General features: G+C 43.3%; 1 protein-coding gene across 1 annotated transcript; it reads right to left on the reverse strand.

The window, feature by feature from the left end:
- Nucleotides 1-361: 361 nt before the first annotated feature.
- On the reverse strand, nucleotides 362-23524 carry LOC120844145 (endothelial lipase-like). The gene is made up of 5 exons (XM_040215758.1): nucleotides 23488-23524; nucleotides 22948-23429; nucleotides 18352-18598; nucleotides 3646-3822; nucleotides 362-582 (listed from the first exon to the last, which is right to left on the reverse strand). The coding sequence occupies exons 1-5, from the start codon at nucleotides 23522-23524 to the stop codon at nucleotides 362-364; spliced, it is 1164 nt and encodes a 387-aa protein (XP_040071692.1).
- Between the last annotated feature and the right edge of the window lie 4009 nt (nucleotides 23525-27533).

The following is a 27533-nucleotide window of genomic DNA, read 5'->3' on the forward strand; positions in this document are numbered from 1 at the left end:
AGGGAGTTGTAAACGGCTTTTATTTTATTTATTTTTTCTGAACGTACGCTTTTTTTCCCCAGTTTATCTAAACTCACGACTAATCCTATTTTCCCATTCACTCAGCGCATCATCTTACCCTCAGTAAAAAAAAAAAAAAGGGTAAGCAGCCGGTTGCAGTCTCTATTTTTTTTCCTTCACCGCAAAATACAAAACAACGAGTGGAGTAGCTTGCCCTACGACACCAGTGTGATGCTGCAATCCAGATGCTTGCGTTCATGGATTACCGCTACTCATCTCTTTTTTACCGTAACCCGACTGTTTATTGTTCTGGCTCCGAAAGCGCAGGGCCCCCACTTTCGATACAAGAGGCTCTATGGCTCTACGAACCACAATACGGGGAGTCCGAATCAATTTCCAAATAGTGCACTCCGCGTAGATCACTGCTTGCGTGATGGCCCATTCTTCCGCAGGAAGGTACCCAACGATCACACTTCATCTTGAGCCAGGAAATGTAGGCGCCACTAGGACAGCATCGAGATGGGTAGGGGCAATAATCGATGGAGTTGAGGTAGTAGATCTTGGCCCTCTTGTGAGAGCAACCTAAAAAAAGAAAAAGTAAAAAAACAACTGGAGCTTTTTTTTTATTATTGCAACACTCATATCGTGTATTCTTCAAAACAAAAACCTTTTTTTTTCTCGTTTTTTTGTTGTTCTTTTTTTTTTGGCCGGCGTGAACGAGCGACTTATCGCACGAAGCTGTAAATCTGAGAATGAGAGAATAGAAATAGAGAATGCGAAAGTTTGAAACCATTAGGTTAATGAGATCAAAGGGGCCCAAAATATTTTTATGAGCCAGTTTTCACCTAAGCCTAATATCGTTAAAACAAAAACTTTATGCACGCACGTGGCATTTATGAAGTGTGAAGAAATTACGGCGAAATGCCAGGCTATTGTGTTGTATACGTGAAACGTTCTTCCACCACAAACGTGTAGCGATACTTTGTGTTTTCAGACGCCAGACGCTGACGCCGCTCTTCTCTTCTTGTTTTAACGCTATTAGGCCTAGGTGGAACGTCGGCCCACATAAAAATGGCACATATGTTTCATCCAGGTAACAAGAGTTCTTAAACTTTCGCATCCAATTCCTAGAGCTAGCGTCACATCCTCAGGGAGTTTCAGCTTCCCGCTATGCGTAGTTTATTCACGCTTGCCGATGAACACGCTTCTCTTGGCTAAAAAACACCCGGTATTTAAAAAGTGCGAAAGCCTTTGATTGCACATTAATGAACATAAGATGTACCCTATCTGCTGGATTGTAACTCGCGGACAATACATGTAGAAATTTTTGAATTTTACGGGGTTGCGGATGACCTACTGCTGCTGACTATACAAGGATTTGTTCTTTAGAGCGCAGCTCTTCGGCGCCCGTTTCCGCATACCTTGGCCTCGGCGCCGCCGTCAGTGTAACCGCTATATACGGGAACGGACGCTTACGTTTTCTATAATGCAACACAGCGTGCGTTGCGTGATGGGCGACACAGATATTTACATCAATTCACCATCGTCGCTAAATTTAGCGGAGAAACTGAATTGGTGCGTACGTCTGTGATGTCCCCTAAAGCAATAGTGTGCGTGCTGCATTATGGGTACCCAATGTACTTTGCTAGCCCTGTCTGGCCTACCTCCAAAGAAAAAGGAAACACGACCAAAATTATATACAGCATATTTCTCTCTCAGATTCTTTATCACGGTGCATAGCAAAATCAAAATACCTCAAAAGCTACGCTCTAATTTCGCATTACAGAGAAGCATAAACGTCTGTAAGTTTTACATGTCAATCATTCTGATCAGACATAAAAAATAATTGTGAATTACAGAGTGCGTTAATAAAAATATTTGTATATTCCAAGCTTTTTTCAGGCCGCACTGGTTATACCACGTGGAAAACAGCATGTTTGGCGACTTGCTCATTGCGCGAAGTAGTCCTTACAGAATTTGGTTGTCGAAGGAAGAAAATGCTTTTGGCGTTTGAATTGTGTGCGCTTTCATGAAATAACATGAAGTTAATTTAAGATGTACCTATATATACCTTAATTAAACGTATGAAGGTGGAAAATAGTTACCCTCTGTGAAGAGCCGGTTTTGACTACGGTTCCTGAAGTGTACACAAGTATTCGCGTTTGCAAGTACAAACTCTGGGCGCCGCCATCTTGCTGCTGGGGCACCGACCTTAGTAAGGCGTCGTAATCGAATTATGGCGGCGCCCAAGCGCACCCCACGCGAGCAAGATGGCGGCGCCCGGAGCTCGTACTTGGAACCCTGTATAGAGAAGCGGGCAGTTGTCGAAGTGTGCTAATTATAGACTATCACCTCGCAGAAACTACGTCGCTGAAATCGATGTCACGAGACTTGATGTAACACGACGTTGTCACGTCGTCAATTTGCCTTCTAAATTTAGTGGGCCTATTGACATCACCTGACACGAGGTCGCATGACGTAGTGACTCGGAGTTAATTTCACGAATACATTCAGCGAGGAAATGGACGCAACAGCTACTCGTGACGGCTATTCTAGCCAAATTCGGCTGATAAAACACTTTCTGTGATGAAACCTTGCGGAATAAACGGCTTTTATCTGACACTGTTCGTTGCGCTTCACGTGTGCATTTTGCTTTCAGCATTACATCAAAGACTAGAGTTGGGTGAAAACGTTTTCCGTGTTTCTCGGCTAGGGATGCTGCAAGCTTTCTGCGCGAATTGCACTGGTCATTTATAAAGTGTGAGACGAAGCCTCGGATGTTTGGAGGAGGTTAGTGTTACTGTTGATATTACCTTTCGTTTCAAATTAAGTTCGACCGGATTCAACGCTATGATCAGATAGAGCCAATATATCAGCGCCAAAAGTTCGTTGTCACAACACTCGCCTTTTTTGTCCGGCTGCTTTCGATGTTAAGCCAATTACTTACAAAAAGAACAAAGCGCCGGATCAAGCCGCATTGACTGTGCTTGATTGTAGTAGCCGCTCATAGCCAACCTATATAGACAACGAGCTCCATGACAATGGACTTTTTGGGCTGCCTGGTTGACTCTGTCCGATCGTGGCTTTCACTGCGATCGACGTTAACGTGAAACGAAGTGGAAAGATGTTGAGAATCCGCCGAAATTACGGTATAACCTGGTTAGACTTTTTTTCTTGTTGTTTTTTTAGCTTCTATGCGACGTTGAACAAGCTTTGACTCAGGCCTAATTGTTATCCGCGCGCGCGAAAATTTCTAACAAACTGACTCCACATGGCGAACTCAGATATATATTTCACTGGTTCACGTCAATAAACGAACTAAAGCATTATGAGTGTATTTGTTGATCTTTATAATGCGTAGACATCGGCAGTAATTTTATGAAATATAAAATAAACTGCATCACAGTTTGCGCCAAAAATTTTGATTTTTTTCTGTGAAATGTCGGACAGCACTCTTCGTAAGTTAAACCTCGGCTAGTTTTGGCTAGGTGGCGCAAGTGACCGCCGCTATAAAGGTTAGAGTCGTTAACATCCATCCATTCCTTCGTATACAGTCTCAGTTTGATAAATGCGCGAATTTTCGCCGAACTAAATTGAACCCAGGGTTCGAAAAAAAGTTCTTGACATTCGACAATTTCCACGCACCAGGGATATAGCATCCCGATTGGCGACCTCCTCCATCGGGATAGAAGTCGACATGGCCGATAGGCTCGCGCATTCCAAGTTGAAGAATGCCGTTGCTGGTGTGAATGATGTCCACGAAGTCGGCATCGTCCGTGTCCAGATGCTCGCCTTCAAAATCTTTGCTGGCTGGATCTAAACCTGGACGGAATTGTGACAGAGATTACAAATGTATGCGTCGCACTAAATCCAGTGTGTCTAAATCACAAAGTGCTTCCAACTGCTCGATCAGAATCACGTGGTATGCGAGCCGCGTTTGCCATACGAACTGCAAGGAAGTGGGGAAAGCGTTGATTGGCTGCAAACGTCTTCACCCTTCTGCTTGCTTACCTTCTCGCTACGCCAAAGCGAAGCGAAAGCACACTTCCGACTAATTTCCATGGGAGAGGTCCGTCATTAAATTGCAAAAGCCCGCAATAGACTGAGATGATTCTTCTCTACAATCCAGACTCTCACTAAATCAAGTGAAACTAGCTCCATCTAGTGCACTGGCGTGCGGCTAGAAAGACTCCGACTGTTATGGTATTTGATTCCGGCACATCTCCAGAACCAGAGGAGACCATCATCAACAGCACTGGTCAGTGCTGTCGGTTTATAGGCAGCAGAGAAGTTAAACGAATTGCTTCCAAACCTAAAATAAAGAGATCAGAAGGATCCGAGGCGGACATTATTGAATGGAGACAATAATTTAGGAATTATCTTCGAGATACAATATGTTTACTAAATTCAGAATCTCTTTATTTATCTAATTCGTTAGGTATCCATAAGCAGCCCATATTCAAACGGAGGAGTGTACCTATTTCAAAATTATGTACATGAAATGCAGCTTTGCGAGAATATATGCGGAGACAAAAATATATTACTCCACAAGCAAAAATAAAATTATGACACCTCACATTAAAAGCTCACTAGCTTGTCAAAGTACCAATGCTGTCCAGGACAATTGAAGCGCTACCTTAAAAAATACCTGAAACTGAAAACCCGTCAAGTGTTGCCTCATAATAAACAGCTTTCGAGAGAACATCAACTTGAGTCATATCAACAACGTTTGACGTGTTAAAATTATACTGTGTATGAGTTATGGGTTTCAAAATGAATAAAATAATACTCGGCAAAACTAAAGCAATGCATGTCAGTAAAAAGACTCGATGGAAGCCTGCTATCTCTCTGCCACTTAACAGTCATGGAGGCAAACGTAGCACTGACGATACAATAAAAAAAAAAGAGGCCGCATCTCCACGTGGTGAATGATGTTGATTGGGGCAAGCTCTGATGGTGTCGATGATACTGATTTTCTTGTTCATAGGTAGTGGTGATGGTGCAAATTTTTTTTTATTGCTCATAGGTAGTGCTGAGTTCCGGGTTGCGTTTCGACTTTATTATTACTGCTTTATGGTCGGTGAAATGCAGAGCCAGTGGTTCTTCTAGCGGATCAGCTCGAATCCGCTAGAAGCCATGGGAAAGCATCTCCACCGCTTAAGTCAACGGTCCATGTCAGAGAGAGAATGTGTGGTATGGATCGCGGTTATATACTCTGTTGAGCATTTGACCGCAGCGCCCTCTCGTCTATAAACGTTGAGCCAATGCATGCAAAGTTTAACGTGATTATATACGCGTTTAACCGCAGCGCTTTCTCCTGTATAGACGTTGAGCGTCTACATGCAACGTTAGAGTGTAACGTAGTGGTTAAGATGTCTGCCTCGTATGGAAGAGGTCCTCAGTTCAAACCCCCGTGCCGGCGTACGTTGTTTTTTTAAAGAGTGGGCCGATTTCGGGGGCAGTGCAATCGATGCAAGCAAGGACGCCGGACGAATCGACAAGGCTAGACCCTAAGGAGCTTCGCCCCTAAAAGCAGTTTTCCAATATTCATAACTACACGAAAATAGCAGGTTACTTTAAACGGACACTGACACCCCCCAATTTTTATTTATATTTTTGACAGGCGATTATTATGGCATCAAAAGACTACCCGGTCAATATTTTGCTACAGAGTCACGTGCATTTTAAATAAAGTCAAAACACGCAAACTGCTCGAAACGGAAACAGGACTGGGGAGGAAAAAGAAATATAGTGGAGGAGAGAGTTGGCGGAAGTCACGTGGTGGCGAAAAATATTTGTTTTCCAATCAACGGATTTTTACTTTCTAGAAGCCACAAAAAATTAGTATCGTGTTTATTTTCTACCTTTAATATTGTCTTTGTGCCTTCGTTCCGACTTCGATTATATTCGGTTGTGGTGTCTAAACCACAGAAAACTGCATGTGACCACGGAGAAGAAAGTGAGCGAGCAGCTCTAGTTTCGCGGTTTTCGGGCGGGAAGAAAATGAATTTTAAACTGCGAAATGTTTTCTGGGTAGTTGGGCTCTTGTATGTCATGCACAAATAAAAAGTTCGGTGAGCATAAATATCCTGTCAGCGCCCCTTTAACAGTTACTTTATAAAGGGCGCAAAAAAAAAAAAACAAAAAACAATAGATTGAAACGGATTTAAGCTGAGCTAGTTGGTTCATTGCTTACGATGGTCCAGCTGAACAAGAATTACATCACACACAAAAAAACACACCCTTCACACTGCTGATCTGAATGGTACGTTTACCAGCAGTGTGAATGATGTGTTTGAGTTTGTGTGTGGTGTAATCTGTACAGTAGGCCCATCGTAATGAATAGACTGAAAGAAAGATGTTCCCATGTGTAGTTGCGAAATCTTGACAAACTTCCCACTAACATGTGAAAACGACCAAGTAGGCATAGTCAACTCAATATTTTTTTTAAATTATTACAAGAATTTGTATTCATTGTGTACCTTAAAAAATCCAAAGATTATATTACCACTGAGAGAACTCCTATAAATTTAGAAGTTTCAGTAATTAGGCCCTTATGTAAGGGTGGAAGTAAAATGAACTTTGGAAGTTCTCTAACAATATATTACAAGTAATTTAGTATATCATAAACATATCGGTCCAAATAAATACGAATAGTCTCCATGATATTGTTTCGCCAATTACCGCTGTACACCATGCTCGTCACAAAAGTATGACAAGTACAGCAACAACCAGTACGGTTTTCACAGATAAAAGTAAAAAAGCTTCCCCGGGTTGCATTAACCGAAGCCTTGTTACCAAATTGCTCTGGCATTATTTTTACACCTGTCGAAAACATTCTACATATTGGTGATTTATTACTTCTAATTGAACTTAACACAGGGGTTCAAGGAGCCATTTAGGACAACTTTTATTAATGCTTTAGAGATCAAATAGGGTTGGCGAAAATTTAAAATGGCTCACGTTACTAGGATAATTCATGTGCAGTATGAAAGCACTTTGTGCTTAATGTTGTTTAACAATTACATAACCTATGTTTCCCTTAAATAAGGTGCCGTGTTCTTTCGGGGTTTATTATTTGTGCGAATCGGTGTTTTTCGGTCTTTATTTTCAATACCAGGCCATGTATTGGGGTTTATCGGGGCCAATGTTATAATACATCTGTATATACATAAATTTCTGACGCCAAATACCCCCCCCCCCCCCCCCTTTTTCGTACCCTCTTCTCATCCAGGGTCCATGAAACTTACGCCCCTGACCAAAATACTCAAGAAACTTCATCTCGGCACCGAGAACGGAGAGGGGGCAAGGGAGGCGATTCTTCAAGCAAAAAGACAAAACTCAAGGACAGTGCGGGTTGAGTTTCGGTTCACAAGAAAGGAATGCTGTAGATAAAATGTATTTTCCTAAACCCGGGGATTTTCCTATTAAAAAAAAAGCACCATATCGAAGTTTTTTGTTTTGTTTTGTCTTCCTTAATTTTGAGAGGACCACTTCGGGGATTCTTTATCACGGTCGATCGCACCTTGCCGTAAATACGGAACCCTACCTATAAGGTATAGAAACTTCTTATGTGCATACAATACAGCGGAATTATCACCATATGAGAGTCGTGGAAAGGCAACTCCGATACTTGAAAAATACATGAACATGCTATCAGATAGGTTCTCGGAGAATATCATTAGAGTAACAAGAAACACCGCATAACTAATGTGCTACCGCAATCCCCACAAACGTGTTTAACGACAAGCATTCATTTCATTTTCGTCAAGGGAGTGCATGCAACTGTACATTGTTACCAAATGAACATGCCGCCTCGGTGGCTCCGAGGCGAGAGCGCTGGCCTAGGTATGCCCATGTGGCGGGTTCGAATCCCGGCCGAGGTGACCGCAATCTGACGGAGGCTGATTGCGGAGGAGGCGCCGTGTAACTGAGCTTGCGCTTGCACGTCCAAAAGATCCCCAGGTGGTCCAAATTTCTCCTGAGTCCTCCGCTGGGGGCCTGCCAGATGCCCAACGTTGGTTTGGCACGTAAAACCCCCAATTTGATTTGACCAAATGAGCAATTGGTAAAGCCCAGCTAGGTATATTTTTTTCCAAAAAGATTTTATCAAACCAGCCAATCGAGTTCTTTTTACAAAATGGGTGTTACCTTTTTCGTTTAAACAGTGCGTGTGAGCTGAATGATCCCTAGACGGTTTATGTGGCCCTAGACTTCGTTTCAACGTAACTCCCGATACAGCCGACGCTACGGGGTAATGCGAACAATCATGCAGCGTGGAAAGCGCAAAATCATTAGAGATTTTTTTTTTTTTTTTACATGTTTGCTTCAGGGACAATACAACATGGAAAGAAACATGACAAACACCACGATGGCGCGTTTCGGGCGTTTTCTGACTTGTCTTATCAGCTCGTAGCGTCGGCTGCGTCTGCATTTGAAATGAAACGGGGTATAGTAAGTCGTGTTTGTAATACGGTGTTATCGTGTATAGTCAATCCCTAGAAAATAAGAAACTAGGCCTACACAGCATCCTCAAGAAACTTGCTAATGACATTGCGTATGGGGGCAGTATTAGAATGTAGAGGGCACTGATAAAAATATTGGATTGGGTATACTCTGATGTCCTAAACTGCATGAGTACTTAATATTAATTGGGCATTACAACGATAAAAGCTTAAGAATTGAGGTAGAAAAAGAGAAACCTCAAATGTACAAAAAACATGCACTAAACAAGGTGTATATTAATTAAGGTATATAACTGATATATATATAATATATATATTTTGCGTTTTTTTTAATTACTGAGTAATTTATGAGTATAGCCTCCTTGCGAACAGCGAAGAAAACATTAAGATTTCGTCAAAAGCACGAAACGTGATTTCCGTTTTCTTGTTTGTGTGATTGTTTCAAAATCATAGCAGTGTCACAAAATATGGTTTTAGATGTATATTCCCTTACGTGTTTTATATTAATGGCGTAATAAGGTGTTTGCTACTTATTAAATTAAATTAAATTAAATTAAATGTTCAATATTTCGAAATGTTTTGCGTAATTACTTTGCATGAGTATTTGTTTTTACGTCGTAGTAAGGCTGAGGTTCAATCTACTGGTTAAAACTATTTATATCGGCTTTTAATTTTTTGAGGGAGGTTGTTTTAAGTTCTGCCTAGCCTGGGTATGCACAAAAACGGCGAAAGTAAATTTTATGTTATAGACACACTGCAATACCCATACCATTAATAATTTGCTGTACAATGTCTTGCCATGCAAGGTTAGCCTACTGGATGTTCAATATAATATTTATATTGATTGGAGTACTTTATCACCTGATCACATTTCGAAACTGCAAATATCCTTTATCCACCATTCAACCCAATTAACCCCGGCTTGCCGCATATCTCTCATTCTGTCTTTTTGTTTTTTGTACTTTTGGTTTATATTCACGAGTTGCCAATCCAAAAGTAGCGTTCTGTAAGCCAATGAATGCTTTACGCGGTTCTTTTTTTTTTTAATAGTCCAATATAATTTACAGGCTAGTTGCTCTTGACGTGATGCAAGAAAGAGAAAGCTTATGCAAAATAGTGCGTTTCCCTTGGGAATGTAAGTCATCTGAACTTTCGCCTATGAACACGCTTTTGAAAATGCCTCCTCGTACAAATAATTTAAAGAGTGTATATACAACTTTCCTATAAAAGAAAACTCACACTGAATGTTTTGTTAGCAGAAAAAATCGTATGCTTGGATACTTTTCTTAAGCCCCTTCATTATTGAAGTAGAAGCGTTTTGTTGCACTCATACTGAAATACACAGGTTCATTCTAAAATCCTGGCCTGTAAATTTCTATTCAGTCTACGACTAACATAGTACTTAAAATGTCACGTACATGAACTCCAATCTCTCACTCTACTGTAGTATTGCCCTGCACATAACCTCTAGTTATATATATATATATATATATATATATATATATACAGGGTGCTTTTCTTATTCTTACAGATTTCTTTACAGAAAGCCTTGAAAGCTACACTCACGCGTTTGTGCAGGTGGGTTATACGGCCAGGCGGAACATTATGTGGGTGGCTAATCTTTGGGACAAGGCGGCTAATTAATTAAAATTCGTCAATTCACTTTTAAAAATAGACATATGGTATCAATTAGAAACTTGCTGAGCGTCATCCAAAACCCCTAAATCAGTAAATCAGTCATTTTCAGAAAAAACATTCAGCGCGTGAGAAGCGTAGTAGCGCACTAAATTTACCACTCGTGGAGCAGGTATAAGGCTAGCGGTTGCGGTATGGCGCCCGCGAAATTTTTTCGTCCCTTATCTTGCCCCAGCCTTGCATCCGATCCACGGGTGGAAACTTCAGCGCACTACTGCGCTTCTCACGCGCTCAAAGTCTTTCTAAAAATTACTGACTTAGGGGTTTTGGATGACGCTCAGCAAGTTTCCAATTGGAACCATATGTCTATTTCCACGAATTAAAAAGTTAATTGACAAATTTTAATTAATTAGCCGTCTTGTCACAAAGATTAGCCACTCACATAATGTCCGCCTGGCCGCATAACCCACCAGCACAAACCGCATGAGTGTAGCTTTCACGTTTTTTTTAAACAAATGTGTAAGAATAAAAAAAAACACTTTATATATATATATATATATATATATATACGAAAGAAAACGCACCTGAGACGGTTGTTGGAGTTTTTAAAACAGATTATTGGTAAAGTTGGTCGACGTTTCGGCCTGAGCCAGACCTTTTTCGAGACTGGCACATAAGATGTCAGATTGACGCTCCTTGACCACGTCACGTGGCATTCCAAACATCTGGTTTCTCTCAAGAGTTGATGGTACCCCCGACGCAGGCGGCCCCCCCCCCCCCCCCCCCCCCCCCCCCCCTCCCCGCGTAAACCTGACCCTGATGAAAGAACTCGCACCATGTCGGAAAATCTAACTGAAGCAAAGCGGTGGAGGAGGAAGGAGGAGGGACAGCCACAAGAACAGCAGGCGGCAAACTCTCGCCGAAAAAAAAAAAGAAAAAAAAAAAGCTTTTGAGAAAAATGCTTCGAGCGGTGTCCGAGCGGTGTACCAGCCGCCCCCTCTGTCCGTGAAAAAAACACACATATACATATCCCCCTTTCACGTAATGAACTTCAAGACAGGGAAGACGAGGGGTGGTTCTGGACCTCCTCGCCGAAAAAGGGAAAACAAAAAAAAGAGAAAACGGTTGCAGCTTCCGAGAAAACTTGCCCCAAGCGGTGTGCGAGCGGTGTGCGAGCCGCCTCCTCCAGTGCGTAAAAAAACAACACACACACGCATACATATCCCTTTTTATACATAATAAACTTCAAGACGGGGAAGACGAGGGGAGGTTGTGGATTTTTAAACCGATATGACTGCTCAAGATGTGTTAACTGCGTGCATGGACGTCATTATTCTGGGGTGTTCATTAAGGTAGATTGAATGCATAGATGACATTATGCCGGGATCTTCATTAATACCTGCCCGGATTGAATTAAATTTGTAAATAAGATACGATTCTCTCTGCTCGCAACACGTTATCAGCTGCCCTTTCAGTCAACAATATTATTAGAACGAACTCTATAAAAAATAAATCGTGGATGGCCTAAAGCCTGTGGAATATGTACGCTCACGCTGATACAGGAGGATCGTGAATGTTAACCGCGTGAATGGAAGACTTAATGCCGGGATGTTTATTGATCGCGGCTTTGAACTTGTGAATAAGGTAAGATTCTTTCTGTTCGCAATCTCGGTTGCTTTTGAAACCAGACTGTAAAAATGTGACTTGGAGCTTATCAAGTGAGTGTTTTGGATCGCTAACATGCTTTGAAACGGGAAGCGTGGGGTTTGATTTTGCATGCGATCTGTGATTATTAAACCGCAATCGGAAAGGTGTCTCTGTCTGGCCCACGTACTGCGCGCCGCAAGTGCTACACTGTAAAAGGTCTACTACATTACTGGTGTCGCATTTTAAGTGGCCATAAATTTTGTAGGTGAAGTTGGAGTTTGTACTCTCTATGGCGTTTCTCGGTGTTACGTGTGGGCAGACCCCACATCCCGACTTTCCGCATGGCCGACACCCAGTGCTCTCAGTGGCAGTTATCTTGGGCCTGACTAAGGAATCGTTAATGTTGCGCGAGCGTCTGTACACCACACGGGGGACGGTAGTAATAACTTTTGCGATGCGTTCACTTTGTTGCAAAATATTAAAATGTTTCCTTAATATGGCGGTGACATTCGGAGACTTATTGCTGAAGGTCAGCACGAGGCTGGCCTGTCGGCTTGTCTCCGCCTGGGGACCGCTGTCACCTAACAAGAGGTCGCGATCGAGGGCGCGCACCTTATTAATTGCGTCATTTATGATTTTTTCTGGGTACTTCTGTTCTTTTAGAACCTCGCGTAGTTGATTGGCGTTGGAGTCAAAATCATCGTTATTAGAACATACATGTTTAAACCTGTGAGCCTGGCTGTACGGAATACTGGTTCGGCAAGGTTGAGGATGGCAACTGCCGAAGTGCAAATATCTCTGGCTGTCCGTGGGCTTTCGATACAGTTGAGTGACCAGAGTTGTGTCCTTAATTATTACTCTAACGTCTAAGAAATTAATGTCAGTTTTCGAGTTACTGTGTGTGAAGCGAATGGAAGGGTGCGCGGAGTTAAAATCTGCGATGAACTTGAGAAGCTCATTTTCTGAGTGTGACCAGATAACAAATACGTCATCAATATACCTTCTGTAGAACATCGGTTGGAGCGGACAGGATGCGAGAAACGTTGATTCTAAGTCGCCCATAAATATATTCGCGAAATTCGGGGCCATTTTTGTGCCCATTGCGGTCCCTCTAGTGTGAAGAAAAAATTTGCCGTCGAATTCAAAACTGTTTAACTCAAGAACCAGGCTCGAAAGGACAGCCAGAACTTGGCTCTTCGGGAAGTTACCCCTCCTGTGGGCCTCATATGCCCTCACAAGCGCCTCTATGACATCTTTATGTGGAATATTGGTGTACAGAGCAGTTACATCCATTGTCACCAGAAAAGCGTCCTTGGGTATTTGAATTTTAGGAATTTCTTTGAGAAAGTGTGTCGTGTCCCGAATGCACAACGGGAAGGTAGGCGGGATGTGTCTGATGAGGTTATCAACGAAATTAGAAATTGGCTTGGTGAGCGTTTCTGAGCCCGATATAATGGGGCGGCAGGGATTCCTTCTTTGTGGATTTTAGGTAACATATAGAAGGGCCCAGGTGCAGCGTGTTTGGCAGTTAGCCCCCGTAAAGTTTTGTCGGTAATTTTACCTTGTTTCTCTAGCTCGATAAGTCGCTGGTGTATAAGTTTGGCATGCTGGCTAGTTGGGTCGTTGTTTAGATGACGGTAGAATTTGGCATCGCCTGTCTATAGCCTTCTTTTATGTAATCCGAGCTGTTGAGTATAACCATGGCACCCCCTTGTCAGCTGGTTTGATTATAATATATTTTCTGTTACCTAGATCCTTGAACGCCCTGCGTTCGGGAAGCGAGAGGTTATAGTGATGCGGTTACTGATTTCTATAAGCTGACACAATGTCCTTTTGGACCGGCTGGATATAAAGGTCTAGATGCTTATCTCTGTTGGGACCGGGAGTCCAGCCGGACGATGTCGAAGGCAGAGGAGATGCGCCCTGTTGGGGCCTATCAAAGAAGAATTCCTGAAGCCGAAGGCTTTGTGCGAAATTGTCGAGATCCTGGAGGAGAGTGAATTCGTCGTACTGGCCCGTGGTCGGGCAGAAGTTAAGACCCCTTGAGAGGAGCGACTCTTCGTCGTGGGTTAGCTTTCCTTTGGATAAATTAACTATGATGTTACGATCAAGAGAGTTATTCTGCATGTCCCGTCCACTCACCGTCGTCCGGGGGTATTTAATATTATCCCTAGCTAGCTTACTATTTTTTACCTCCCTGATGATCCCACGTTTCTTTTCTTCAAATTTTTGTAGTGATGCGGTTTCCTGCGGTGACAGTTTATTGGCGCGAAGCAAATTACTTTCAACCCTTCGAACATTCATCGAAGTTGTCTGACAGTGATTTTTAACTATTTTTGCTAAATCGAGAGAAGCATTCGTAAGCACCTCATTTCATTTTTTTAAATCGCTTTCGGAGAGATTTGTCATACTAGGTGGAAAAACAATTTGTAAACCCCTGGGAGCAATGCGCGCGTCGAGGCAAGTCTCAATGTATGCGGCGTGTGACTCGTGGCGTATCCTTTTGTCCGCTAACTTCCTAATTCCTAAAAAATCTGGTGAAAATTTAACAGGTATCTCACTCAAAATAGGAGGAGCTTTTGATGTACCAGGCGGAGACCGTCAGTCCTGCTGCGAGCAGAGAGCCGCGCTGTAAGTCTTGCGCTGATTGTAGCGCGCTTGAGGGGCAGGCTCGGCGATCTGGCTCCTCTGTCCAGCAGGGCGTCCGCCGGCGTCGTCCTCTAAGCAAGTAGGTACCCCCGCCGAGGGCTGGGGCGTTACGGTGGCCGGGTGGCTGTCAGGAAACACGGGTTCCGGCTGTTGCGTAGGCCCAGCGTCATTTTCTAGGGAAGCAGGCACCCCCGCCGAGGGCGGGAGCGTCACGGAGGCCGAGTGGCCGCCGAGAAATCCAGGGTCCGACTGGTGCGTTGACTCAGGAAATTGCGTCTCCCGATCCTCAAAACAAGGGACTCGCTGTTGAAGATCCAACAAGGTGATCGCGCCGGGGTCCCCCACGTGCTCTCGAGAAGCAGCATGGTCACGCCAAACGTCGGCAACTCGGCGGTGGCACCGGGTGAGCAGCCGATGCACGTTCCAAGCCAGGTAAGACACGCCGACGAAGCTGGCGTGCACTCCATCGGCTGCCATGACCAGACGTGCACGAAATTGGCCGAAACAGTGATCAAAGAAGAACGTGCTTCTCGCCTGACGGCGCAGTCCGCGGAGGGCGCCGTTAAAATCCCGTACCCTGGCATTAAATCCGCCGATGAACCTCCAGTTCGAAGAGCCGCGGCGTCGATTGGGCGTGCGCGGCAGAACGAGGGTGGCATACACACTTGTTATGTCGGGACGATGTTCTCGGATGTGCTCGAGAAGGCCACGGTAGTCGGAAAGCGCCGTCCGGACACTTGCGGTGGCGAGGTCGTTTGTGCCCAGATGAAGGATCAGGCGGGTTACGCCTCGGAGAACGAAGTCCAAAAGATGCTTGCCGTCCAGGATGCGGGCACCACGTTGCGAGATGAAAGCAGGTGAGAGGTGGTGGGCTGGATCAAAATGGTGGTGCAGGTATTTTTTCTGTGAATCCCCGATGATTGCAGTTGTGGGGTGGAGAGCAGGGAACTTCCACACAATCGACCTCGAAGTAGCGTTGTCGGCATCCATCGTAGAAGTAGAGACAAAACGAAGCGCAGGATGACGAAAAGTATATATATATATATATATACATGACATCTTGGAGCTAAGTAGGCTGTAGGCGTATTTGTATAAAAGTAGAAGCCACCGAGGGTCAAACAAACTTGGAAGGTTTAATTTAACATGTATAAGTCATACAAAAACCGCGACGTTTCGAAGGGGGACCCTTCTTCCTCAAGCGGGACTTGAAAAGTGAGACCTCAAATACCGAGCGAAATACCGCAGAAGCAAGAAAACCAACAAGCAAAAAATACATAAAATACAAAGATCAAAAAAGATAAAAATAAAAATTCAAACAGCAAACGCAAAACATGGACGAGACCAGTGACATCCACGACCTTGTGTGGCACGCAGGGCACAAAGGCGGGCGATCCGAACCGGGCACACTCGTAATTGCCCGCCGCGGGACAACTCCGGACAGCGATCGCCCCGTCGCGGCCCCCTCCAGTTAAGTTTCGTCAAGGGCGCCCACGATCACCCTGTGCATTGCACACGGCAGTCACGGAACATGATGATTGACGGGCATGAAATTTTGAGAGAGAATGTAAAAACGCGACCAACTCGTCGCAGAAAACTACTGTCCGGTATGGGTAAGCGCCAAGCCGCGCCGCACTGCCCCGAGGAGGCGCCGCGTCGTCGGCTGACAGAACCGGCGCTCCCAGAGATAAAGCGCGAGTCCCGCCGCGGACGGCCCAGACGCCATCCGCGACAATGGGGCACCACTATTAAACTCGGAAGTTGACCAAAAATCGCAGTGTCAAATAAATTTTCGTACAACGCATTCACAACAGCTGAACACAACTGGGTATCCCAGAACTTTCGTTAATTCCACATTTTACAGCATCAAACTTATAGATCAGGTGGGCTTCTTTCAGTTCGCGTTCTAGGTTTGATTTAAAGCCAGATTGAAGCAGCGTAACCGAAAGTTTATCGAATCAGTGGTTCGGTAGCGTTAGATGTTTGGAAAGTGGAAGGCTGGGCACTCTGGTGGAGTGGGATCTGTGATTATTAAACCTTTCATTGAATGCTCTCACGGTTTGTCCTACGTACTGCATCTTACACACCTGACACTAGAGAAGGTAGACGACATTCGGACTGCAGCACCGGAGATCTCCGTGAATTTTCATGCTAAAGTTTGATTTCGTACTCCTGGCAGTATCAGTCGTCACTATGTGGGGGCACAGCTTGCACTTAGGTTTCCCACATGGGCTGCACCCCGAAGACTGGGCGCGCGTTGTGCGCGAATGTACGAGGGTGTCTCTCAAATTTTTTTGAACGTCAGTATACTACGCGGGGAGGGGATGGCATTATTTGTTTCATTCGTTGACTCTTCATTTATGTTGAAATGTTTGCTAAGGATCTTATTGACGTTGGGAGCGTAATTGTTATATGTCATGAACAGGTTGGTCTGCCGATGGTCACTAGTTATTTTACCGTGATCGGTCAAAATATCTTCGCAGTCAAGTGCTCTGAATTTATCAATGGCGTCTTCAATCACACCAGCTGGATACCTTTGCTGCAAGAGCACACCTCAGAGATCGGCGGCATTTCGTTCAAATTCTTGTTTTTCTGAACAGATGCGTTGAAACCTGTGGGCCTGACTGTACGGAATGCTGTTTCTACAATGACGCGGATGAGAGCACTAATAATGCGAGTATTTTTGAGAATCGATAGGTTTTCGATAAAGCCTTGTTTGTAGCTTGTTCCCCTCCACGCTCAAGGTTACATCCAAGAAGTTTATTGACGTGCGAGAGTATTCATGCGTGAATTTGATGTTCGGATGTGCACGGTTAAAGCGCTCAATAAAAATGAGCAGTTGATCTTTGGTACGAGTCCAAATCAGAAAAATGTCATCGATAAACCTTTTGTAAAATATGGGTTGGAGGGGAGACGCTTCAAGAAACTGCGATTCAAGGGCGCCCATAAAAATGTTTGCGTAGTTTGGGGCCATTTTTGTACCCATAGCTGTTCCGCTGATTTGGATGTAATGGCTGTTGTTAAATTCAAAACTGTTCAACTCCAGAACCAACCTGGCCAGTGTTGCGACAACGTCTAGTACATCAAAATAGAGGAAGGCGGTAACCGTTACGGATCAAAGGTAAGGCACGCTCTTTTGAGCTACTTTATTTATTAAATAAAACGTTTACTGCTTTGACGATACAGGTATGCATAAGCGCCATATCTCTGTTGCATTGCAAAAGCAGCGAAGAGTGCGCCTTCAGAATTTTGTTGGCCCGCAACAAAAAGTAATATGACTTGAAACCTAGAAACACAAAAAATGTATATATAAAGTGGATATTTTTAAGGCTCTGGGAAGACGATGCAACGAGAAACGTAACTACGTTACCCGTTACCCGAAATAAGTAGCCTGAGTACGTTATCTGTTACTGTCTCGAAAACGTAACGAGTGCTCAACTACGTTACCGAAAAAAACTAACCTGATGGGCAACGCCGTTACTTCTGATGCCTTACCACCAACACTGGCTTTCAGCCGCTCGATGGTGATGATTGCAAGAATGAAGATAATGAATAATATACCGATGATGACACGGGTGACTATATAAGGAGCGTCTAAAACCCTGAGTAAGAACTGCTTACACAACTGAAAAGTTCTGCTGTAATTATATCGCACATATCCCCAACAAACACATTTTCAATTATCAACTGGTTCATAAAATTTTTTTTTCTGTTTTTTAAGAAAATGTTAAGGGCTTATTATTTCTTTATCTGTTTCAAATTTGTAGGCCTGCTGCCTGTGTGCTCTACCGGTGGTTGGGACACGGTCAGGTGATTTTGATTACCTTTTTGTCCCACCCTCCTTGACAATTGTGTCAAAATAAGATCAATCAATCATTCAATATATCAAGTAGTTCTTCGCAAAGATGTGACTTGATTTGGTGTGACAAAGTTAATAATGACAGAAGAGTTGGCTCACCTGTAATCCTGCCTATCTTTTGACCGTCCAAGATTGACTTGAGGCTCTGTGCGAAGTATGCTGCCGCCTGGGCCCCGAGGCTGTGACCGATGTAATGCACATTGGACACTTTGAGAGCACCGGCTTCGACCAGCGTCTTCACGAGCCATGCCAGTCCATAGGCCATATACCTCGCAGACCGCTTCGCATCGGAATAGAACTCCTTGGCTTTTTCGAACCAGTCCACCACGATAACAGTGGCGTTTTCCTGCGCGCAAAATAAAAGATAAAATGTGGGCGTATACTTTGTCTCACCTTCGCTTCGATTATTGTTAGCCGTGCATGCCAAAAGTGCGAGATAGTTGCTTTGGAATAAGTCTTGGCGCCTGCACGAGAGATCGTGCAGCAAGCGCTCCAGTCAAGGCAGTCAAAGCTAGCCGTTCGCGCTTGCACAACCTTCGCAGTTAGTACATACTAAGGTGAGGCAAAAGTATACTGTATCGACTTCGAAGCTACGCCGACGCGAGCGAAGGAGTAAGTGAGGCCCAAGACCAGGGCCCCGCTTCCACGTGCCATACAAGGGCATTCGAACACCGAGCGCCTCCAGCGAAAGCTGTCTTCCTCACTAATAACTTTATAGTAAAAGATTATCACGCGACAGCGTTTAAAGACGGACCAACAAGCAGAAAGGACAAAGCCCTTCCTCAATTCTTCCTTTCCATTCGAGAAAGAGGGAGACTTTCCTCCTTTCTGTGGGGAGTAGCTGAGAGGCTCGCTCCTATGGGGATAGGAGGAGAGAAGTGTGCGAGAGGGAATGTAAAGAAGGAAGCTGGGATCCGGTTTTCTGCACGGCAGAAAGCGATTCTGTAAAGCGGCCGTTAAGCCAACGATCTGTTCCGCTTACTCGGTACATAACAGCGGTAACAAATATAGGGTGTTTTGAATCGATTTTGGGGAATAAGAATGCATGTAATTAAGCTAATATACTAAATGCAATGTAGTTTTTCTACAAAGGTGTCTTTAGGTGGTGCATTTCTCATGCTCAAAATTCGTGAGTGTATAATTTCTAGTAGGAAAAGCAAAAGAAAAAACTTTTTTTTTTTCATACTTGGGAGGAACTCTGAAACTAACCGTGGGGTGGGCACTAACACTCAAGTATGGCACCAGATTTTACACAAACTTGAGAGCTTAACTGAGAACCTACAAGAAATCCAGCAGACCCGAACCTGTGTTGTGACATAGACGATTAGAGCACTTTCAGCACTTTATGTCTTCTGGCATAGATTTATGAATGTATGGTTGGTATGTTGCATTCTCCCCTTTGAATGAAGCGGTAGCTTGCGCCACCTAGCCCGGAGACATTTCCAAACCCCAATCCTCCCCTTTAAATTTGGCTACAAATTCCGTTTCTCGCTGAATTATCTGCCACCAGATTTTGTGTATAATCGTGCCCCTCTAGACTACAGGCAACAATCTTCTAACCTCTGTTTTGGGATTATAATCTCCTGCTTCTTAGTTTTTTTCGCCTATCGCCAGCAAAAGCCAGCGCTCCCGCCACCCCTGCTACCAATTCAGGGAGGCCAGAACAAAGTTCCGTGCACTTCAAAACCATATGTTCATTTATACCTCAGACCACGGTCTTATGGAACCACATTTCCAGGGTCTGTGGCATCCATATACGATTCCATCGCTTTTAAACAATGCCTTAACAATGTTAACTTTTAGCATTTCATTATTATGTTTTTTGTTTTCATTCTTTGGATTGTTGTTTGTTTGCTTTTTAGTGTCTCCTTGTAACCCACTCCCCTCTGCAATGCCCTGGGGCCCTGGGGGTATTTGAAATAAATAAATAAATAAATATCCTCTTGCGTTTCGCTACCATTATGGAATGTGGCACATACGTGTCTATTTTTTTTTTTTAATTCAAAAAGCCAGATCTTGCTTCATACACTAAAGATCTTCGCTGTAAATTATCAAACGCCCGTTTCTGTCTTATGTCCTGTTCTTGTTAACTATACATCGCTAAACCGAAATTATGTTGCCTCCCCCGCCCCCCCCCCCTTCCCCCCCTTCACACTCAGAGACACACAAAATTTTCCTCCTGCTTCTTTTACTTTAGTGTCCACTGAGCTAGACCGCTTGGCCCCATGATAGAAATTTAAAGGTCAGCTGGGGGTTGAGTTCGTTGGTTTTGTATTTTCTGTTGTCGTATATATATGCGCTTAACACCCAGCGCAGTACCCCATTTCAAAAAGAAAGTCCAGGCCAAACACAACTCTCCGAAAACTTTAGATAGTAGAGGCCAGGACGACGTTATTTTTTTTTTTTGGATTTTAAAAAGGCGTTCGATAAGGTGAACCACAGAAAGTTAATGTGCAAGGCAAGACCTATGCTAAAGAACCAAACCTTGTCAGGATGGATAGTGTCATTCCTTTCCGATCGAAAGCAGTTTGTTAGCATTGAAGACAACTACTCGGATCTTTGTGCTGTTACTTCTGGTGTGCCACAAGGCTCAGTTCTGGGGCCGTTGCTTTTTCTTATCTTTATAGACGATCAGGTTAAGGACATGTCGGTGCACGCGAGACTTTTTGCAGATGACTGTATTTTGTACACTAAGGTAACAACGTAACGTAACGTCTAAATACTAGTTTTCTAGGAAACACTGCGAAGGGCGTTTCGAGTTGCTCAGTTCCACGCTTCATATTTCGGTGGAAATATATTTTTTTGCAGGTCATTCGTGGAACTCCCGTCGTAGATCACAGTGACTGGCTGTTCGAGTACCCTGGGGTATGCCAGGCGTTTGGGCATTCTTAGGGTGTATATTCATAATAACTCAAAGAAGTGGCTGTTCGAAGTATCGCGAATGGGTCTTGATGATTCACACTGTGTCGGCGAACTCACTATATCATTTAGCCTATGATCATGCCTACAATTGTTGAAAACGAAAGGTTAGACCTTTACGGCAAGCTTCTTTTCAGATCCAATGAAACCCTCCGCTTGGCACACGTGATTAAATAACATAAAACATACCCTTAGCTACGTGAAGAAATACAATATTATATCACACCTGGAATCTACTTATAAGAAAATATTTGAAATGTGAAGTTTTTCCGGGAATGGTCACGAAGAATCGCTAATTTCTCGCTTTGATTTATTTTAATTTTCCCCGAACATCAAGTGCGTGTGTGTGTGTGTGTGTGTGTTTTTATTGTCATCTTTATATCTGAACAATATGACATCGTTACTACTTACACTTCAGTCCGAGAAAGTGAAGACAGCCACCATTTGTTAATGATTATCGGATTCTACGCCAGGCCAAGTTTTGATGCGAGCAAGAGACGTCCTTCTGATACGACAAGGTGTTATCGTACGCAAAGACAAAATCTCAGCAAGACACTTTAAAAAACACCGCAAATTGTTTTCTCAAAACAAATCTTACAGCTGCACTCACCACGGGGTATCAGTAGAAAGAAATCATAATCGCCCTTAAAAAAAGGAAGTTTTGAAGTTTGAGTTTAGCTAACAGTTCAACAATAAACCTTAGCGAGGAACATGCTTGTCGAAACTCGTCCCCTTCTAAGCGTCCCGTAGTTTGAGAAGCCTGCCGATACTTAAAAATAAATATAGAGCGGTTCAACGGAACGCTTTTTCACTTTTGGTATGGTGCCTGGAGTGCGTCTCTGAATGGTGTGTTTAGCGTCCCATGTCGCCCATACAACAAAAAGTGGTTCAGAAATGGCAAACAAATGACGTCGCGGACGCCTGAGTGTCGAGCTGGCGGAGGTCGCGATCCTGGCGGTTGGCCGTAGAAATGCTAGCGAAAAGCACGAGCGACCGCAAGTGTCGCTGTCGTCGCGGCGTCCCAATTTCGGACTGTCCAAGCTTCCGCGGACTGCTACACTGGAGAGCGACCTGCAGCGGAACAGGCGTCTGCCTCCTACACCACAGCTATTGGGACGCCGCCAGGATCGCGACCAGCGACATCAAGACGCTTCCATGACGTGATCAGTCGAAAGTCGGTGGACCACTCCTTGGGCGCTGTAGACACACCAGTGGGAGACGCGTTTCAGGTACCGTACTTTTGGTAAGCCGTGTTCCGCCATGTTGATCAAGCGCGCCCACCGCTCTCTTTATTATTTTTTTTTATTCAGGCGCTTAGTTATTGGCGTTGTTTTTGGTATTGGCTTAACGCGCAAGGATGACGAGTGTCTCTGCCGATTACGAAACTCAGTATGTACGACGGGAGACGTAATTCGAACCACGGAAAGCAATGTCTACCCCGTTTTAGTTATACATTCGGAGTCGACTCGGCGGAATCGGTAGCGACCATTTTGGCAATCGAGGAGTAAACTTCTCGAACGGTTGCTCGTCCGATGTTTAAATAAAAATTGGCATGTAGACAGGTCGAGTGCCAGCGAGTGCTTGTTTTACGTTCCCGACAACTCTAACAAACGCAAACAATCATAACGCATAAAGAAGCGAAATTTAGTAAACACTGCCTCGGCGCATAGACAGACGACAGTTCATCGGCCGGCGTAATTTGGAGCCGGAAGTAAGTCACGTGAAACCGCCTTATACATTTTCGAAATTTTACGTGCACTGCTGGTTCTAACTTACCACCCGAAGGAGCTCGTTCTTAATGCCTGCCAGTTCCTCATCCTTGACCTTGCCAGATGAAGACGAAGAGCTTGAGATACTTGAGAAGGACGCAATCGAACCAAGCCATCCGTGGACGAGCAGGTAAAGCTTCTGGTCGGGATCCAAAAGAGCCGCAATAGAGGGAAAATCGTTCACGTGTGTTGCGAATTTAGCGGCATAATAGTAGTCAGAAGTTCCGTTACGTTTCCGATTCGTGTAGACTTCATATATAGCGCTAATATCTCCCGGGCTTCTCCTTGTCCGGTTCATCCTGTCCCTGAAACGTATTGCTTCAGAATTTAGGTCCAGGTTCTGACTATTGCATTTGGAAGTTAGATGACCCCCTCTTGAACGAGATGCGCTCGTGTCATCTTCGGTGTTCACCGGAGTTGTCACTGCGATTCCAGAGCTTTTAGAGCTATCCTGATGAGACGAATGCCCTTGGTCGAGAAGGAAGACACCTGGAACATGGGGAAAGTAAATCACGGACACCGGGTGCGAGCTGAGCTAGATGCTTACCAGAGAGTGCCAAAATTAGTGCAACAAAGTTGCGCATGGTTCTTCGATTGCCGAGCGGTTTCACTCGCGCTGTAAGTAGAGATTAATATGATGTATGTAATGAAGATCAACTAATTTAAATTAAAATGTGTAAAACTGCCGAAAATTACAAGAACTACCAACCAAAACAAAAATACAACAGTAATAATAATAATAATAAATATAATAATTATTTATTGTCTCTGTGCCCCAAAATAACCTTACGGTTTTGAAGTGGTGCACATACGTACACTAAAACTAAAAAAGTGCATTGTAAGAATGCCGCCTTAAACAGTAGGCAACATGTGTCCCAATTTATGCCTGAAGGGGCCAATTCACCAAAAATATCTAAATTTGGCGACGCTAAATTGCTAAGTAATAATTACATGCGTATTATTGGAGACATTTTTTTTCCTTGAAGAGAAGAGTTCTGCACAGCCGAGCAAGCACTTTAAACTTAAAACAGCACAAGTCAACGTAAAACTTTCCGTGTATAATTTTGTGTAGAAACAACACGTTACAAGAGAGTCTGCGAGTTGATAGACATTAAGGAGGCAGACTTTTCAGTGAGTATTCGTAATCATAACATCTATTAAAATACCTATCATAAATAAATTCAGTGAGTATTCGTAATCATAACTTCTATTAAAATACCTATCATGAATAAATTCAGTGAGTATTCGTAATCATAACATCTATTAAGATATCTATCATAAATAAATAGGATAAAACAAATTTGCACGGATTCATTACGTCGCGCATCAGTAGTTGAGAAATATTTCCAAATTACACTGCCAAACTCAAGCTTTCTACGTACCAGACAGGAAAGAAACAAACAATGCATAAGCGATTAGTGAAGTCATAAGATAAGCATGATAACACGCCCAGCATTCAAATTGAAGAGGCGATTATCTACGTGACATGATAGGAAAAAGATAGTCCGGTGTCAAAATCAATCCCAAGGTCGTGAGCGATAGTGACTCGTGTAATAGTTTTTGAATGAAGTACATACGTACAGTAAAAAATTTCGCGTTTTCGTCACATTGACAGTAGTTTTGTTTTGTCTGTATTATTTACAAAATATTTGCTGAACACAGCCCAGAAACACGTACAATATCATCCTGCAAAAGAACGCACTCATCGGATGATCCCATATTGGTAAATATCTTGATATCATCAGCGAACATTAACAGCTGTTAATATTCTATGCACAAATGAAGGTCTTTATAAAAATGGCGAAAAAGAAGGGCCCGAAGTTCGATCCTTGGGATAGCCGAGATGTTGGCATGGAAATTTATTCATTTATTTATTTTCATTCTCTCAAGGCCCGGAGGCTCCACAGAGAAGAGTGGGTGATACAGATGAAATCGTTGGCAAACTTCTTGAAGTATGTGGTGCCCAGGATAGACACGATGGAGGCAAGGAGGTGGTACCAATCGTTAGATGTTCTTGGTATAAAATAGTCAAAATAGATGTTGGTAAGACATGTCGGCGTGCCAACCTTACACGGATGATCGTTAAGAGGTGACACATATTACGCGGGAAGAAGTAGTTGATATTTTAGAATTGGGTTAGTATAATATATTTTATGAAAAAGACAAAGACGAAAGTATTTAAGGCGCAAAGCGAGGTCATGTAAGTTCGAAGTTGTCTTCATTGTTGAAACACTAGCATGACGAGAATAATTAGAAAGGGTAAAACGGGCTGCTCGGTTCTGGACTGATTCGAGAATGTGTGATAATGTTACATGTCCCGGATCCCAAACAGATCAGGCGTATTCGAGTTTTGGCCTGACTAAGGTTTTATATAATTGCAGTTTGACCGGAAGATTAGAGGAACGGAAGTGGCGGCGCAAAAACCCAAGCGCACGATTAGCATTATTAAAGACATAGTCAACATGCATGTTCCAGGAAAGGTTATGAGTTATGTGAATACCAAGATACTTGTATGAAGAAACAGCATCTAATGGTATATTATTAAGGATGTATATGGCAATGGTCAATGTTTTTAGAAAGTTGGGAAACAGGCATGCTTTTACATATAGTAACGTTAAGCTTCATTAGGGATTCAGCGCACCAGGAAGAAACTACGTCGAGGTCTGACTGTAGTATAGCACCCTCTTGGCATTAGTAATTACGCGGTAGAGTACACAATCATCCGCGAACAATTTAATAGAGGACAACATTTTCGATGGGAGGTCGTTAATGTAGACTAGAAACAAGAAAGGCCCCAGGACACATCCCTGCGGTACGCCGGACCTTACAGGAGTAGTAGAAGAATTATGCCCGTTGACAGAAGCATATTGTGAGCGGTTAGAAAAAAAACATTTAATACAGCCCAAGATGTCAGAATCAATATTAAGTAACTCAGTTTCAAGAGACGTAGGTTGTGCGAGACAGAGTCGAAAGCCTTAGCAAAATCTAACATAATGCAGTCAACTATTAGCCCGGCAACAATAGCAACTAACAGGTCATTAGTAAACAATACGAGCTGTGTTTCACAAGAAAACAATCTTCGGAACCCGTGTTGACAATTAGTAAAAAAAGAGTTGGACTCGAAAAAGGCAACAAGGTGAGAGTAAATGACATGTTCAAGTTATTTACACTGCACACTAGTCAATGATATGGGCCTGTGAAAAAATTTCGGAATGAATCAAAATTAAAGAGGGGGGGGGTGCTCTTCAGGAACATTGAATTTATTCTATCAGTCCCAGCACACGGGGAAATTTTAAGGTTCTGGATTTAACAGTCGACACCAAATGAATCAATACAAACAGGAAACATAGGACTAAAATTAGCGCTGAAAACAATTGTGCTGTGTATTGTGTGCGTGTTCGCCACGCATAACGAACAAAACTTTTGGCACAGGCAACGGTCGGCTGATGTAACCGGAGAGGGCCACGGAGAAGAACGTAACGCCTGGGAAACAACAGACTGGGCGCGGTCGCAGACCGAAGAAGACGCTTCTCAACCGAATGTTACCTAACAGTTAAATAAATATATCCTGCATCATCCCAAATTACCGGTACATCACAAATTGGATAACAGGTAGGAGTCGCGTGGGAAAAATAAGAAGCAAACACATCGTTCAGGACATTGCAAGAATCGTTTAGATCTACAGGAACAATATTCGCATCACAAAGCTCAACCGCACTCGATCTCCTACCGCTGACCACGCTCCAAAACGTTCGTGGGTTATCTTTCAATATAGAAAAAAGTGTACACTAATAAAACTCCTGCTTTGATTGTGCGACAGCTTGTTTATACTCCGTATCAGCAGCTTTGTAAGCGTGCCAGTGCTCAGCACATTTTGTTAATTTTGCGCGCCGAAATAACCGTTCCTTTTTATTTCCAAGGTGCCTGAGACTTAGAGCGGATGCGTTTCAGAGGAGTGTACTGGTTAGTTAGGTCACTCACTTTTTGTTTAAAGAGAGACCAAGTTTCTACAACCGTTCGCGTATGAAAGCGTGAGGTGTAAATGGTTAGAAACGTGTCTAATTCATTATTAATTGAAACAAAATCGGCATTTTTGTAGTTGCGAATAATCTTAAATGCTTTACATGAGGAAGCAGATTCCTGCAGGTCAAAGTGAATAGCACAATGCTCACTTAAACCTGGTAAATAAGTTAAGGGAGAGACAAGCTCAGGGGTTGTAGTGAGAATGAGGTCTAATACATTGGAAGAATGAGATGAACATCGTGTGGGCTCTTGTACAAGTTGCTTTAAATTAAAATCAAGACTAGGGCTTAGAAACGAAAAAGCCTGTGATGAGTGATAATTTATTATTGGAGTGTTGCTTTTCCAGTTAATTGTGGGAAAATTAAAATCACCCAATAAAAGCAAACATGAAGAAGGAAACCGTACTACCATTCTATTTAAAACATCGTGAAGCTCAGAGCACAGTGTACTAGACGAAGCGGAGGGTCGATAGCAGGCGCAAAAAATAAAATCCTTGTTCCTGACATGTACACGGACACACACAAACTCTAAAGATATGTTAAGTGGTACAACGCTCAATATTATAAAATC

Source organism: Ixodes scapularis, unplaced genomic scaffold, assembly GCF_016920785.2.
Source record: "Ixodes scapularis isolate PalLabHiFi unplaced genomic scaffold, ASM1692078v2 PGA_scaffold11__112_contigs__length_91849675, whole genome shotgun sequence".
Taxonomy (NCBI): Eukaryota; Metazoa; Arthropoda; class Arachnida; order Ixodida; family Ixodidae; genus Ixodes; species Ixodes scapularis.